This window comes from Acipenser ruthenus, chromosome 1, assembly GCF_902713425.1.
Source record: "Acipenser ruthenus chromosome 1, fAciRut3.2 maternal haplotype, whole genome shotgun sequence".
Taxonomy (NCBI): Eukaryota; Metazoa; Chordata; class Actinopteri; order Acipenseriformes; family Acipenseridae; genus Acipenser; species Acipenser ruthenus.
Window position 1 is genome coordinate 38372739 of NC_081189.1, and position 15613 is coordinate 38388351.

Below are 15613 nucleotides of genomic sequence, written 5' to 3' on the forward strand. Positions count from 1 at the left end.
GTCCTCAGCCAAGGCTGGCAACATTACATCCAGCATGTGTTTTTGTGGAATTCTCACATATAAAAATAGAAGTGTGCCTAGACTCTTTCAGCATCTGTTGTTTATGACTGTGAAATGTGTTTTATATAATACTATAACCAAATTGTTTTCTGAAAAGGGCTTCAAATGGTGTCAGTATTTTTTCATTAAAAATCAGCGTGAAAAGCACATACATTATTTTTCCAGATGTCCCTCAGTAAGCAGCAGACTTTACTTTAGATGTGTAAGAGTGGACAGAGCCACAGTGTTCTCTTTGTATCTGTAAAGCTAATGTAAAAAATATGTCTCACTTTAGCTGTTTGAAAACCTCCAAGACAATGTCTCAACTGGTCCTGAAGTGAGACCATAGAAACAATGTGCAAAATTCTTAATGTTTTAATGGGAAGGTTTCTTTTAAAAAATGTTTTACAACTCAAATAGCAGAAAACCTTTCTCACAAATCCATTTTGTTGTTGATCTTTTGGTTTTGCAGTACATATCTGGCCCATTCATTTCTAAGCTAGTTTTCTCCTGCCACCACACTATATATTCCCTTCCTGCTCCTGGTTATTACCCCACCTGACCCCAAACAGATTAACATAGCATGTAATTTGCAGCACAGAATGTGGAAGGCTGCAGTGCCGTACATTACATACTTAAATGAATTGATTGAGGCAGTGAATAGAGGAGACCAGAGCTAGTTGAGACAGGTTCTTACAAGACGATGAAGTTTCATTACATAACTCGTTTTCTGCACTCACCCTATCAAACATTTCTTATTTTAAACATCTCTGAGCCAAGGGATGAATTTAAATCTTAGGTCAAATATTGCTGAATCTACTAAGTTAACTGAGATGTGACTGATATGCCTTTTATCGGGGGAAGATCATGAATGTTTAAACCGTTTTTCATTACAAGGGTTCTGCGTCTGTTTTTCATATTGCTCAAATTACCGTCTTGTATTATTATTTTTTTTTGTTGTTGACCTCATACTATGTTTATTACCTTATTACATGGGGTAAATTCTGACAAAACATATATATATATATATATATATATATATATATATATATATATATATATATATTTGGGATATTGGATCGCAGTGCCAATGTCTGAAAATCAAGCTATGTATGATTCTATGAATTATACTTTTTGACTCCTGTGTTATTTACCTATATAGTGACTCTCCGGAAGCGATCACACTGATGTGATTGGCAGCAGAGAAAAGAAAGACTGACACGCTCATTGAATGCTTAGGCAGTTTATTGTTACAGAACACTTAAACTGTTTAAGGGGGGGGGGGGCACAACAGGAGAGCCCCCCCCCCCCCCCAACCCCCCCCCCAACCTTCTCACGTGAGCATCACCACCCACTGTCCACCCCATATTTACACAAGCATACACCTCTCACCCCCCCTGGTCGCTCCCCACATTTATAACAGCCCCCCCCCCCCCCCCCCCCATGTTTAATTTTAATTACCCCTTTTCCTCGGTTAAGTGTTACCCGTGATCCTATGCCCTATGCAACTAATTTGCATAGCGCCCCCGGTCCCATACACTTCACACTACCCCTTTCTTATATCCTTTTGTTTTGTTGCCATAAATGTAAACTCTGGATGCATTATTTCTGTGTAGGACTTGGAAGTTGCTCCAGATGTATTTTGCTGACCAAAATGTGGTCCATAATTTTTATATAATTGCATACACAGTAAAACACGCATATAAATGATGATGGTTCCTTGATTTCATATTGAAGTTCAGTAAAATAATTATTCTAGCATACATCTGTTAACGGTAAAGTACTATTTTATGTAAGGACTGGGAATCACCAACCATCTTAAGTGTAATCTATGTTTAAGTGTAAATATTTCTGAAAAATCGATTATTATTATTATTATTATTATTATTATTATATTTTATGTATTGCTGGTCCCTAAATGGCAAAACATGCCGGTTTGTAGGAAATTGTCCGAATAGGCTACTAATAAAAAATAAAATTTGTGTATGGACATGTAATTGTATCATGTTCTTTGTTATTCTATTAATGAATACTACAGAACAACGAAACACAACTGTTATAAGATGTACAGCAAAATAATAAATCAGTGTCAGCTAGTCCACGTATTTTTAATTACTGTTATCAACTACTAGTATTCTTGTTTAAAAATACATTTTAAATCGTTTATATATACTTTAAAAAAATAAATTATATTAAACTCCGACCGTGAATTTAGCGAGAAACGTGCCCCGACATCGTAGGTTTAAAACTTTTTTGGTTTTCAAGACACCAAGTGTACCATCATACACGAATTATTGTTTTGAAAGAGTTTTCTCCACTTTAAATTCGTCTTTTAAAAAGTATATACAGAAAATAATGAGAGCGCCATATTGTTTAGAACCGCGTAGCAACACTATCCAAGGAAGTAAGTGTTTGTGACGAAGGCAGTAAAGAGCCAGATACTCGAACTGAGCACATTTTTGTCCGACTCCTCACCGCCGATATGCCACAGAAGAGTTACGTCAGGAAGAGTCGACAGGGAATGGCGGTAGCGTTTAAACTCAAACTCTAACTAAGAAGTAAGGCTACAAACATGATTATTTTCAGTAAAATTGTTAGGTTTTAAATGCAATTATATTATCGACTCGGTTGTTAACAAATTGTATGTATGTGAACGCGTCGGTATATTTGCTTCTGTTCTGCATTCTGACTCGGTTGTTAACAAATTGTATGTATGTGAACGCGTCGGTATATTTGCTTCTGTTCTGCATTGCTTATGCTGGTTTCAAGAACCAATTAATTCTAGTGCAAATTAAGTACTCATCGTTGATTACTTAACTTGAACTAAAATTGTAATTAGAAACTTGGAGTAGTCGTATTTAACTAGAAAACGCTAAAATAACAACTGCAATAATCAGCTAAAACCAATATAAAAATGAAGGTTTGGACTTCTCTACATTAAACTTTGTGTGGCCTATTTGCCACATTCATTGGCAACCTTATTACCATGTGTGGTTTTGGGAAGTTTAAAAAGTTTTTTTAAAAACCATGATGCTTGATATACCTCTGAATGTGCGTTTAGGAATTAAGTTTAACTTTGCTGTCACTTGACGTAAAAGCAAACTACCCAGTTTAACAATGTGTAAAGAAAGCAAGGAATTAATATAATTATTACAGTTAAAACTCTGAAACGAGATACTTTCGCTGACCCCCCCCCCCCCCCCCCCCCCCAAATAAACCAGTTTGTGTGAGCTATGATAGGGATTTTGTTGTTCTTACTGTGTAACAGATTACTCTTTGGCGTAGACTGAGATTCTAGAAAGCAAGATAAGATCCTATTAGGAACAATTAAATCGGATATAACAGGTTCTACTGTATTTAAATTCATAGCATTATATGTGATAGATGATACATTGAGGCACATGTACATCAACTAACAAAAAGGTATTTTAATTTACCTAAAACGGTATTATATGACTGTTTTTTGATTTTTCAGAGTGCAATACCATTTATATGGATTGTCCTGTGCTTCAGTAAGATAAGATGCCCCTCTCTACACAGCTTGAAGCAGGAGAAGAACAATATGTGCTGATCGCCAGTCTTGACAATGCCAGGAATCTCTCCAACATCCTAAAAGCCATCCAGTTTAAAGATCATGCCACCTTTCTTGCCACATCAAATGGCATAAAGGTTACAGTTGAAGACTCAAAGTGTTTGCAAGCCAATGCATTTATACAGGTAAGTGGCATGGTTTAAACAATAAAATGTGAACAAATTGACCATTACCCAAACAAGCATACCTCAAAAACAAAGTGTATCCTGCAACCCTGCAGTTACAAAATATTTTAATAGATATGGTTTATTTTTTGTAACTCGGAATGCTGTCGTCACACATTTGAAGACTTTACCCACATTATATCGGAATAAAGGTTTTTATCATAGAAGAGCTTTTTTGTTTTTTCAGTTGTTGAAGTATTTTATAGTACAGCCAAGCTTAGTTTAACAAAAATGAATGTGAATTTGGTGTTAAATCACAATTTCCAGTTATTGCACTGTTTATTTAAATATACAGCATATAACTTTGTCTAGACATACTTTAATACACCCTATTTAGAATATCAGGGTCTATATCGGTGTGTATGAAAGTATCTCCCCATCTGTCTGTATAACATTGTGGGCAGTACATTTTTTTATATAAATTTAGTCGTTGCCAATTATTTTTTATTATTTTCTCCCAAATTGGAATGGCCAATTATTTTATTATTAAACTCAGCTCACCGCTACCACCCCTGCACTGACTCAGGAGGGCAAAGACGAACACACACTGTCCTCTGAAGCGTGTGCCATCAGCCGACCGCTTTTTTTCACACTGCGGACTCACCATGCAGCCAACCAAGAGCTACAGCGTCGGAGGACAACGCAGCTCTTGGGCAGCTTACAGGCAAGCCCGCAGGCGCCTGGCCAGACTACAGGGGTCGCTGGTGCTCGTTGAGCTGAGGACAGCCTGGCCGACCTAACCCTCCGTCCCCCCGGGCGACGTTTGGTCAATTGAGCGCCGCCCCCAGGGAGCTTCCGTCCTCGGTCGGCAAAGGAATAGCCTGGATTTGAACTCGCGACGTCCAGACTATAGGGCACATCCTGCACTCGAGGCAAGTGCTTTTACTGGATGTGCCACTCGGGAGCCCCGTGGGCAGTACATTTTAATCACTAAAACTGGGCTAAAAATAGCCCAGGAACTAAATGCTTGTCACTGACATGCTTGTTTAAAACTCAAACCCTACATTTGGCATTTCTGTTCCATTCAGAATTGGTCATTATCGATGAACATTGAGGTGTTTTTGTGTGTGTGTGTGTGTGTTCAGGCAGAGATATTCCAGGAGTTCTCCATTCAGGAGGACTCTGTCGTGTTCCGAATCAACCTGGCTGTCCTCTTAGACTGTCTGACCATCTTTGGTGGAAGTGCTGTCCCAGGTGAGTTACAGTAGGTCAATTTAAAGCCTGTTAAATTAACCACTTGAGGACAACAAATTTGTTTGTATGGATTTGCCTAAATGTTTTTTCTGTAGTTGCTCAAGAGTATTCATTGCAGATGTGAAATCTTAAGAATTAGTCTTTATTGTTATTTCCTTTATTTCTACAACAGGAGTGACGACTGCCCTAAAAATGTGCTACAATGGCTATGGCTATCCCCTGACGCTGTTTCTAGAGGAAGGGGGTGTTGTGACAGTGTGTAAAATCAACACTCAGGAACCAGAAGAGACATTGGATTTTGATTTCTGCAGCACAAATGTCATCAACAAAGTGATCCTTCAGTCCGACAGCCTGCGGGAGGCATTTTCCGAGTTGGACATGACCAGTGAGGTCCTGCAGATCACAATGTCCCCTGATAAACCTTATTTCAGGTACGCAGGTTTAAAAAAATAATAGATCTCCTTTTTTCTGTATCATTATACATAGGGCTTCTGATTTTTGTTTTTACCGATAAAACACCCCCGATACAAAAAGGCTTGTTAGCAGGATTTAAAGCTGTATTATAGTTAAGATCCAGAGGATTTAAAACAGAATTGCAAATTGTGGAGAAATGTAAAAAAATGCCTACACAAAAAAAAAAACAGAAGAATGTGCCCGTGACCATAAGGATTTAGTTGTTGAAGACAGCAAAGGAAAGAAGGTACAACTTAAGTGTGCAAGTACTGTCGAGTTACTACTATACATATTGACAGAAAAAAACGGCCAAGCATTTTGGAAGGTAACCGAAAACAATAATTTCATACAGTATATAAAAAGAGAAAGCCCCCCAAAAAAACGATTTATATAAAACTCAAATAGCTAAAAATAAGCACCGAAAAATGAAATTAATAAAAACCGAAAAACAGAAGCTCTAATTATACATTGATATATCAATGACTCGGAGGATAGTTACATTAATATATTTTAATAACAGTATATGGGGTTAGTGAAACGCTAAGAGGCATTATCTCTTATGTTTTTAATTTGTATTTTATTTGCATGGTGCAGATTATCTACATTTGGAAACTCTGGAAGTGCCCACTGTGACTATCCCAAGGACTCTGACATGATGGAGGTATTTCAGTGCACTCAGACACAGACTAACAGGTCAGTTCAGTGGCTCCTCATCTTTTTACATCCTCTCAAAGTAAGTGAATGTACTAACTTCAAGTGGTCTTGTTGTACCCTTGAATAGCTTCACTCTACATCGAGGTCCCGTGAATTACATACAAACATTTTTCAGTTCAACTCATCAAACAGTTGGCCCAAATAATTTTGTGATCAAATTAGTTAACACAGTGTGTCAAATACCAGTTGTCGAGATAGTGTAAAATCCCAATATAAAAAATAACCCCATACATTTTAGGTTTTTTTTTTTTTTATGAATTTAGTCGTTGCCAATTATTTTTATTATTTTCTCCCAATTTTGAATGGCCAATTATTTTATTATGCTCAGCTCACCGCTACCACCCCTGTGCTGACTCGGGAGGGCGAAGACGAACACACACTGTCCTCCGAAGCGTGTGCCGTCAGCCGACCGCTTTTTTTCACACTGCGGATTCACCATGCAGCCACCTAAGAGCTACGGCATCGGAGGACAACGCAGCTCTCGGGCAGCTTACAGGCAAGCCCGCAGGCGCCCAGCCAGACTACAGGGGTCGCTGGTGCGCAGTGAGCCGAGGACACCCTGGCCGACCTAACCCTCCCTCCCCCCGGGCGGCGCTCGGCCAATTGAGCGCCGCCCCCTGGGAGCTCCCATCCTCGGTCGGCAAAGGAATAGCCTGGACTCGAACTCGCGACATCCAGACTGTCCTGCACTCTACACGAGTGCTTTTACTGGATGCGCCACTCAGGAGCCCTATTTTAGTTTTTATGTGTTTAAAATGATATAAATCCATAAGTGAAACTGAAAAGGACCACTTAAAAACAACAGCGTAAATGTAAAGAAATGTATAAGAAAAGAATATGACCAAGGAAATATCAGAATTGATTAAAACTGAATTTAAGCCAATGCATTTATCAAACAGCATACATAAATGTATTGTATACCGGCAGAGACGGATTAACAAATATTGTTCATTAACTCGCACAAAGTTCACAGTTTGTTTCCAGAAAGCCTCACTTTCCAGTGGTTTATTCTACAAAAGTTCCTACAGACATCATGTTATATAACTAGGGCTTCTGATTTTTGGTTTTAACCGATAAAACCCGATAATAAACTCCTGATACAAAAAAATGAAATCGGTTTATAGCCAATAAACACTGGAAAACACAAGAAAAACTGGAAATGGTTAGTCAATTCACGTTGACCACCCCATTCCCATTAAAAACAACCAAAACCTACAAAAAACAAAAACAAACTACCTTTCCCAGTGCAGCTCGGCAATGTCCCTCCTTCCTGACTTGTATCTATCATTGATTCGTTTGGAATACTTCAAACCCACCCCAATTGCTGAGTGACAGCACGTTCCTACATTTCTATTGGAGACTGCTTGCGAGATTTAAAATGAATTACAATTAGGAATGAGACTTGTTCTTAGGATTTCAAGCTGTATTACAGTTAAGATACAGAGGATTTAAAACAGTATTGCAAATTGTGACGAAATGTAAAAAAAAATGCCCTACACACAAAACCCCCAGAAGAATGTGCCCGTGGCCATAATGATTTTGCTGTGGAAGACAACAAAGGAAAGAAAGTAGGGTACAACTTCAGTGTGCAGGTACCGTCAAGTTACTACTATACATATTTTGACAGGAAAAAAAAAAACGCCCAAGCATTTTGAAAAGTAACTGAAAACAATAATTTCATACAGTATTAAAAAGCGAAAGCCCCCAAAAAAACGATTTGCATAAAACTTGAAAATAGCTCAAAATAAGCACCAAGAAATATTAATGAAAAACAGAAGCCCTATATATATATATATATATATATATATATATATATATATATATATATATATATATATATATATATATAACATACATAAACTAAAGAAAGAACATCTACTGTATATAGCAATATGTTCTAATTTGTTTAAATCATTGCTGTTTAGACAAATGGCTAAACTGTGTGTATGTATGTGTGTGTGTGTGTGTGTGTGTGTGTGTGTGTATATATATATATATATATATATATATATATATATATATACAGACGTGCTCAAATTTGTTGGTACCCCTCCACAAAAAACGAAGAATGCACAATTTTCTCTGAAATAACTTGAAACTGGCAGAAGTAATTGGCATCCACCATTGTTTATTCCATATTTAATAGAAATCAGACTTTGCTTTTGATTTTTTATTCAACATAATATTGTAAATGATAAAACAAATGAAAATGGCATGGACAAAAATGATGGGACCGCTAACCTAATATTTTGTTGCACAACCTTTAGAGGCAATCACTGCAATCAAACGTTTTCTGTAGCTCTCAATGAGACTTCTGCACCTGTTAACAGGTAGTTTGGCCCACTCTTCCTGAGCAAACTGCTCCAGCTGTCTCAGGTTTGATGGGTGCCTTCTCCAGACTGCAAGTTTCAGCTCTTTCCATAGATGTTTGATAGGATTCAGATCAGGACTCATAGAAGGCCACTTCAGAATAGTCCAATGTTTTGTTCTTATCCATTCTTGGGTGCTTTTAGCTGTGTGTTTTGGGTCATTATCCTGGTGGAGGACCCATAACCTGCGACTGAGACAGAGCTTTCTGACACTGGGCAGTACATTTCGCTCCAGAATGCCTTGATAGTCTTGAGATTTCATTGTGCCATGCACAGATTCAAGGCACCCTGTGCCAGGCGCAGCAAAGCAGCCCCAAAACATAACCGAGCCTCCTCCATGTTTCACTGTAGGTATGGTGTTCTTTTCTTTGAAAGCTTCATTTTTTCATCTGTGAACATAGAGCTGATGTGACTTGCCAAAAAGCTCCAGTTTTGACTCATCTGTCCAAAGGACATTCTCCCAGAAGGATTGTGGCTTGTCAATATGCATTTTAGCAAATTCCAGTCTGGCTTTTTTATGTTTTTCTTTCAAAAGTGGAGTCCTCCTGGGTCTTCTTCCATGGAGCCCACTTTCGCTCAAAAAGCGACGGATGGTGCGATCAGAAACTGACGTACCTTCACCTTGGAGTTCAGCTTGTATCTCTTTGGCAGTTATCCTTGGTTCTTTTTCTACCATTCACACTATCCTTCTGTTCACTCTGGGGTCGATTTTCCTCTTGCGGCCGCGCCCAGGGAGGTTGGCTACAGTTCCATGGACCTTAAACTTCTTAATAATATTTGCAACTGTTGTCACAGGAACATCAAGCTGCTTGGAGATGGTCTTGTAGCTTTTACCTTTACCATGCTCGTCTATTATTTTCTTTCTGATCTCCTCAGACAACTCTCTCCTTTGCTTTCTCTGGTCCATGTTCAGTGTAGTGCACACAATGGTACCAAACAGCACAGTGACTACTTTTCTCCATTTAAATAGGCTGAATGACTGATTACAAGATTGGAGACATGTGTGATACTAATTAAAGAAACTAATTAGTTTGAAATATCGCTATAATCAAATTCTTTATTACCTTTTCTAAGGGGTACCAACAAATGTGTCCAGGCCATTTTAGAATATCTTTGTAGAATAAGCAATAATTCATCTCTTTTCACAGCTTCTTTGCTTTATTCTATGACATAGCAAAGGCATGCAAGTATACATGAAGCATTATTTCAATGAGCTTGTGACAGACTGGCTCGCAGTGGTGACGTCACGGACCAGGAAGTAACTGAAACCAAACAGTGGATGGGCGGTTGAAGCTGAGTGTAATGGCACTCAGCGTATTTATTAATAAACAAAAGATTTAAACAAAACACAAAACAAAAAGGCACAAGGGCCAAACGAATAAACAAACAAGTAAGTGTCGTGCTGGCTAATCCAGCACGTTTTAGCAATTGTTAATTTTCTTATTCTCCTTGCGCTCTTTCTCTCTCCGCTCTCCCGTACTCTCCTCAACTCCACCAAGTGCAGAGAGCTGCAGGTTTATATACTCTGGCCGAGGGATTAACTAGTAGTTAATTATCTTATTATCCCTCGGCCAGAGTCTGCACGCGTTTGGTAAGGATGCATGACTGTCAGCTAGTTAAATAATCAGTATCTGATCAGCCATGCATCCTCACGGGGTTTTTAAATATATAATAAAAGACGCAGCGCTTTTATCCGCACCGCAAACAAAAATACAAATAATAATAAATAGGGGCGGGACACTCCGCCACACATGCCCCCCCTTGTGCGCAGCACACATGGCCTTTTCGGCCACCTCCCCCCTTAGTCCCCAAAGTCCCGGTTAGCAGTCCCGGCGCAGGAACAGGGGCAGCAACGGACCAAAGGTGGCGGCCACGGTGGGATGTCCTCCTCCCACCCAAACAGCCGTAGCGTTCCAATGGCCCGCGCACCGGCCGGCTCCTCTGGCCAAAAAATTTTTGGGGGTGGTCTCCAGACCTGCCCCCCCTTCTTCATGGCCGGCAGCTCCCCTCCGTGGGGCTCAGGCCACCCTTTCTCCTGCAGCGAAATTGCTGCAGGGGAAGCTGGTCTCCTGACCTCCCCCCCCTTCTTCATGGCTGGCAGCTGCCCTTCATGGGGCTCCAGCCACAGTATTTCCTGCCGCGAAAGTGCGGCTGGGGGAGCTGGTCTCCTGACCTCCCCCCCCTTTTCCATGGCTGGCAGCTCCCCTTCATGGGGCTTCAGCCACAGCATTTCCTGCCGCGAAAGTGCGGCTGGGGGAGTTGGTCTCCTGACCTCCCCCCCCTTCTTCAAGGCCGGCAGTTCCCCTCCGTGGGGCTCCGACCACATGATCTCCGGCCGCGAAAGTGCGGCTGGGGGAGCTGGTTTCCTGACCTCCCCCCCTTTCTTCATGGCCGGCAGCTCCCCTCCGTGGGACTCCGACCACGTGATCTCCGGCCGCGAAAGTGCGGCTGGGGAAACTGGTCTCCGGACCTCTCCCCCTTTCTTCATGGCCGTCCGTTCCCCTCCGTAGGGCTCCGGCCATAGTGTAGTGACCCCAGGCGAAGCAGGATCCCTGGCGACCCCAGGCGAAGCAGGATCCCTGCCGACCCCAGGCGAAGCAGGATCCCTGCCGACCCCAGGCGAAGCAGGATCCCTGGTGACCCCAGGCGACGGCAGCGGACCCTCGGGAGGCGACGGCAGCGGACCCTCGGGAGGCGACGGCAGCGGCAGCGGACCCTCGGGAGGCGACGGCAGCAGCGGACCCTCGGGAGGTGAACTCGGGAGGGGAGCCCCTGGCCATGGAGGCGGCAGCGGGAGCTCCACTTCTCCCTCGTTCCCTGTAGCTGGTGGCTCTCCAGGCGATGTGGAGCAACAGGCAGCCCCAGGTGATGCGGAGCAACAGGCAGCCCCAGGCGATGCGAGGCAGGCATCCCTGGGTGGTGCGAGGCAGGGCAGGAGCAGTCCTTCCCATGACGGTGGATGTGGAACCAGCAGGTATTCACCCTCGGCTGGTGGAGGTGGGAGGGGAAAGCAGTCCTCCCACAGCGGCTGAGACGGAACCAGCAGGTATTCACCCTCTGCTGGTGGAGCTGGGAGTGGCAAGCAGTCCTCCCACGGCGGCTGAGGCGGAACCAGCAGGCATTCACCCTCTGCTGGTGGAGGTGGGAGGGGCAAGCAGTCCTCCCACGGCAGTTGAGGCAGAACCAGCAGGCATTCACCCTCTGCTGGTGGAGGTGGGAGGGGCAAGCAGTCCTCCCACGGCGGTTGAGGCATAACCAGCAGGCATTCACCCTCTGCTGGTGGAGGTGGGAGGGGCAAGCAGTCCTCCCACGGCGGTAGAGGCGGAACCAGCAGGCATTCACCCTCTGCTGGTGGAGGTGGCGGAGGCAGAGGCAGAGGCAGCTCTTGCTGCACTGCTCCTGGTGATGGTGGAGACAGAGGCAGCTCCTGCTGCTCTGCTCCTGGTGGTGGTGGAGACAGAGGCAGCTCCTGCTGCTCTGCTCCTGACGGTGGTGGAGACAGAGGCAGCTCCTGCTGCTCTGCTCCTGACGGTGGTGGAGACAGAGGCAGCTCCTGCTGCTCTGCTCCTGGTGGTGGAGACAGTGGCGAGGGCTCCTCACCCTCTAATGCTGGAGACGGCAGCAATGGCTCCTCTCCCTCTGGCGCTGGAGACGGCAGCGATGGCTCCTCTCCCTCTGGCGCTGGAGACGGCAGCGATGGCTCCTCTCCCTCTGGCGCTGGAGACGGCAGCGATGGCTCTTCTCCCTCTGGCGCTGGAAACAGCAGCGGGGCCCCTCCCATATCTGCAGCCAGGTAGTTGAGCACCATGGCTGCGATGTCTGGGAGGGATGCTGGGTGGTGTTTCTGTTCCCAGGCCTCCCAGCGCTCCCCATCTCTTGCCCACAGGAGGTTGATCACAGCAGGGAGGGCGTCCACGATATCCCTCTCAGGCTCCGCCAGCCAGTCCCAGATCCCCTCGGAGGAGAGTGGACCAGTCCGCCTCGGAGGATGCAGAGGCAGCTCCTGCTCCTTTCCCTCGGACGGTGGTGGTGGAGGTGAAACCAGCAGGTATTCTTCCCCTGCTAGTGGAGCCATTGGCTGTGGACACTCGGCCTCCCCCCTCTTGGGCTGTGGACGGACCGACCCCTCATCCTCCGGTTCCTGCTCTGGGCCATCCTCCTCCCACATGTGCGCAGGATGTTCAGACTCCTCCCTCACCTGCCATGGAGGGGGTTGGTCGGGTGCTACATGCCCAACCTCACCAACGGCGAAGCACCATTCCTCACCCCTCAGACAGGTGAGGCAGACGTCCAGCACAGCAGAGACCCGGCGGGACTTGCGACCAGCCCCGCGCTGTTGCACCTGCTGCTGCTGTTTCCTCCTTCTTCCCATTATTTAGTTTGAGAAAAAAAAACGAACAAACAAAAAAAAACGCACTTTTCTGTCCTGGTCCGGCTGTTGGAGGCGTTGTTTATCCCACTTCTGACACCATATGTGACAGACTGGCTCGCAGTGGTGACGTCACGGACCAGGAAGTAACTGAAACCAAACAGTGGATGGGCGGTTGAAGCTGAGTGTAATGGCACTCAGCGTATTTATTAATAAACAAAAGATTTAAACAAAACACAAAACAAAAAGGCACAAGGGCCAAACGAATAAACAAACAAGTAAGTGTCGTGCTGGCTAATCCAGCACGTTTTAGCAATTGTTAATTTTCTTATTCTCCTTGCGCTCTTTCTCTCTCCGCTCTCCCGTACTCTCCTCAACTCCACCAAGTGCAGAGAGCTGCAGGTTTATATACTCTGGCCGAGGGATTAACTAGTAGTTAATTATCTTATTATCCCTCGGCCAGAGTCTGCACGCGTTTGGTAAGGATGCATGACTGTCAGCTAGTTAAATAATCAGTATCTGATCAGCCATGCATCCTCACGGGGTTTTTAAATATATAATAAAAGACGCAGCGCTTTTATCCGCACCGCAAACAAAAATACAAATAATAATAAATAGGGGCGGGACACTCCGCCACAGAGCTGTAAGGGTACCAACAAATTTGAGCACGTCTGTGTGTATATATATATATATATATATATATATATATATATATATATATATATATATATATATATATATGTATGTAGTAGAGATACGGGTGTATCAGTTATTCTGTTTAAATCTACCTTTATTTTAAAGGTTATTAAATGTTTGTTTTTGTTTTTTTAAATCTGCTAAAGAGCAATTGCCATAGCAGAGGAACAAATCTTGTATAGACAGAACCTTTAGCTTTTACCTAGTTATATATTCTAAAAATTTAGTTTCTTTTGATTGTCCTTTTTTGTATTATTGAACTGTTATTGTATGTAGTGTAGAGGCCAATTAAGGCCTGGACCAAATCAAAGCTTTGACCCACCCACTAATCGCAAATTACAAACCCAGTATTAATAGCGGGTTCCTTCTAGGAAAGAAGGAATAACCTTCTGACAAACAAAAAACATGCCATCACTACCAGGTTTGTAATTTGCAATTAGCAGGTGGGTCAGAGTTTTGATATGGTCCAGGCCTAAGCCTGGTTGCGCATCATGGAAGATGCCACAGCATTATTATTGTTAGTACCAGTAGTAGTATACTTCAACTCTCCTGATTTGTTGGTAACTTCTCTTCAAACAGAATGCAAGCTGATTTAGTATCAGATTCTCTAGAATCATTCAACTAGTTTTTACATTTGATTGTTTGGTTGAAGTTTAGATGGATGCTAAGGTATTGCGTTGTTCTGCTTTAAAAAAAAAAAAAGAAAAAAAAAAAACACCTTACTAATGCTCCAAGTCTAGCCTTTTAAAACTGGATTCCTTGAAAGGTCGTTTTTATCTGCTGTTTGCTCTTGCTCTTGCTCATTGCAGGTATAAAATGTCACTGTTGAAACCATCTACCAAAGCCCTGTCTCTTTCCTGTAAAGTCTCAATCAGGACAGACAACCGTGGATTCCTCTCTTTGCAGTACATGGTCAGAAACGATGATGGACAGATCTGTTTTATTGAGTACTTTTGTTGCCCCGACGAGGAAGTAGGTGAACAGGAGCAATAGCCAGACCCACACACACGATGAGCACTGTTCTGCCTTTTTAATCACAATGTTCTGTATACTGGATTTTTATCAGGCTTGCTTCAAAATAGTTGTTGCAGGATTTATAAGTTTACAATAATTTATAATGAAGGCTGTTCAATTTCAAATACTAACTTTAACTAGTTCATTTTACCATCCAAATATACTTTCTCAGACTTTGTGATTTATTTCTATGCATATGTTTGGATGCGTTTGCCATGAGACATCACCTGTAAGAAATGGATGTAACCGCAATGCTGATATTTAAGAAATGTGCACATTAAGTTATTTTTAAGAATGTTCCCTGTAGACTTTTTTTTTTTTAAATAAACAAACATTATTCATAACTATTTATTTTTATGACATATGACAATGGCTCTGAGTATGTCTCCTTGATGTTGGTCACTTCTTGGCAGCGAGTGCTCGGATGTTTTCTGGACGTACAAGGTGTATTGGAGGTTGTGATTTCTTGTTTATCATGCTCTTAACAAACAGAACATCAGATGTGTTCTATTTTATGCGCATCCATTTAATGCACTTTTCTTACAAAAAGCATCCTGTTCCTTGATTAAAAACTTCCTTGGTTTATAATTAGGGCCTTGAGAAATGCAGTCCTACACTGTACCTGTACCTGAAGATGTCTCTATAGTGATATAATAGGGGCTTGAGTGTCTGCTGATAGATGGGAGAGACTGGAGGTTGTGATTGACACACCACACAGGCAAACAGGTTTTATTTACACATATTTACATAAAGCAAAACATTCCAAATAAAACACAGAACAAATACTACAAACAAAACAAAGCTGGCATACAGGTGGCCGAGCGTTACCTCCACTCAAAACAGGGTTCTGCTCCAGTAACCTTCTGCCTAACTCAAATAAACTTTCCCCTAAACTAATCCCTTTCTTACAGTTGGGGGTTATCCCAGTCTACACACAGTGATAACCCATTGTTCACACAGCAGCCGTGAGGGTTCTCCACACATTCACCTCCTGGTTGCTGAGACAAAA

The 15613-nt window shown here is 42.8% G+C and overlaps 1 protein-coding gene across 2 annotated transcripts; it reads left to right on the forward strand.

The window, feature by feature from the left end:
* Nucleotides 1–2424: 2424 nt before the first annotated feature.
* On the forward strand, nucleotides 2425–14976 carry LOC117421040 (cell cycle checkpoint protein RAD1). 2 transcript variants are annotated; one of them, XM_034034908.3, is made up of 6 exons: nucleotides 2428–2597; nucleotides 3515–3756; nucleotides 4881–4989; nucleotides 5162–5420; nucleotides 6037–6135; nucleotides 14400–14970. In XM_034034908.3, exons 2-6 carry the CDS (start codon nucleotides 3562–3564, stop codon nucleotides 14581–14583), a joined length of 846 nt encoding a protein of 281 aa, XP_033890799.3. In that variant the 5' UTR covers nucleotides 2428–2597; nucleotides 3515–3561; the 3' UTR covers nucleotides 14584–14970. The 2 variants fall into 2 exon arrangements, with proteins under 2 accessions (XP_058880786.1, XP_033890799.3); XM_059024803.1 differs by lacking the exon at nucleotides 6037–6135 and having other exon boundaries at nucleotides 2425–2597; nucleotides 14400–14976.
* Nucleotides 14977–15613: the final 637 nt, after the last annotated feature.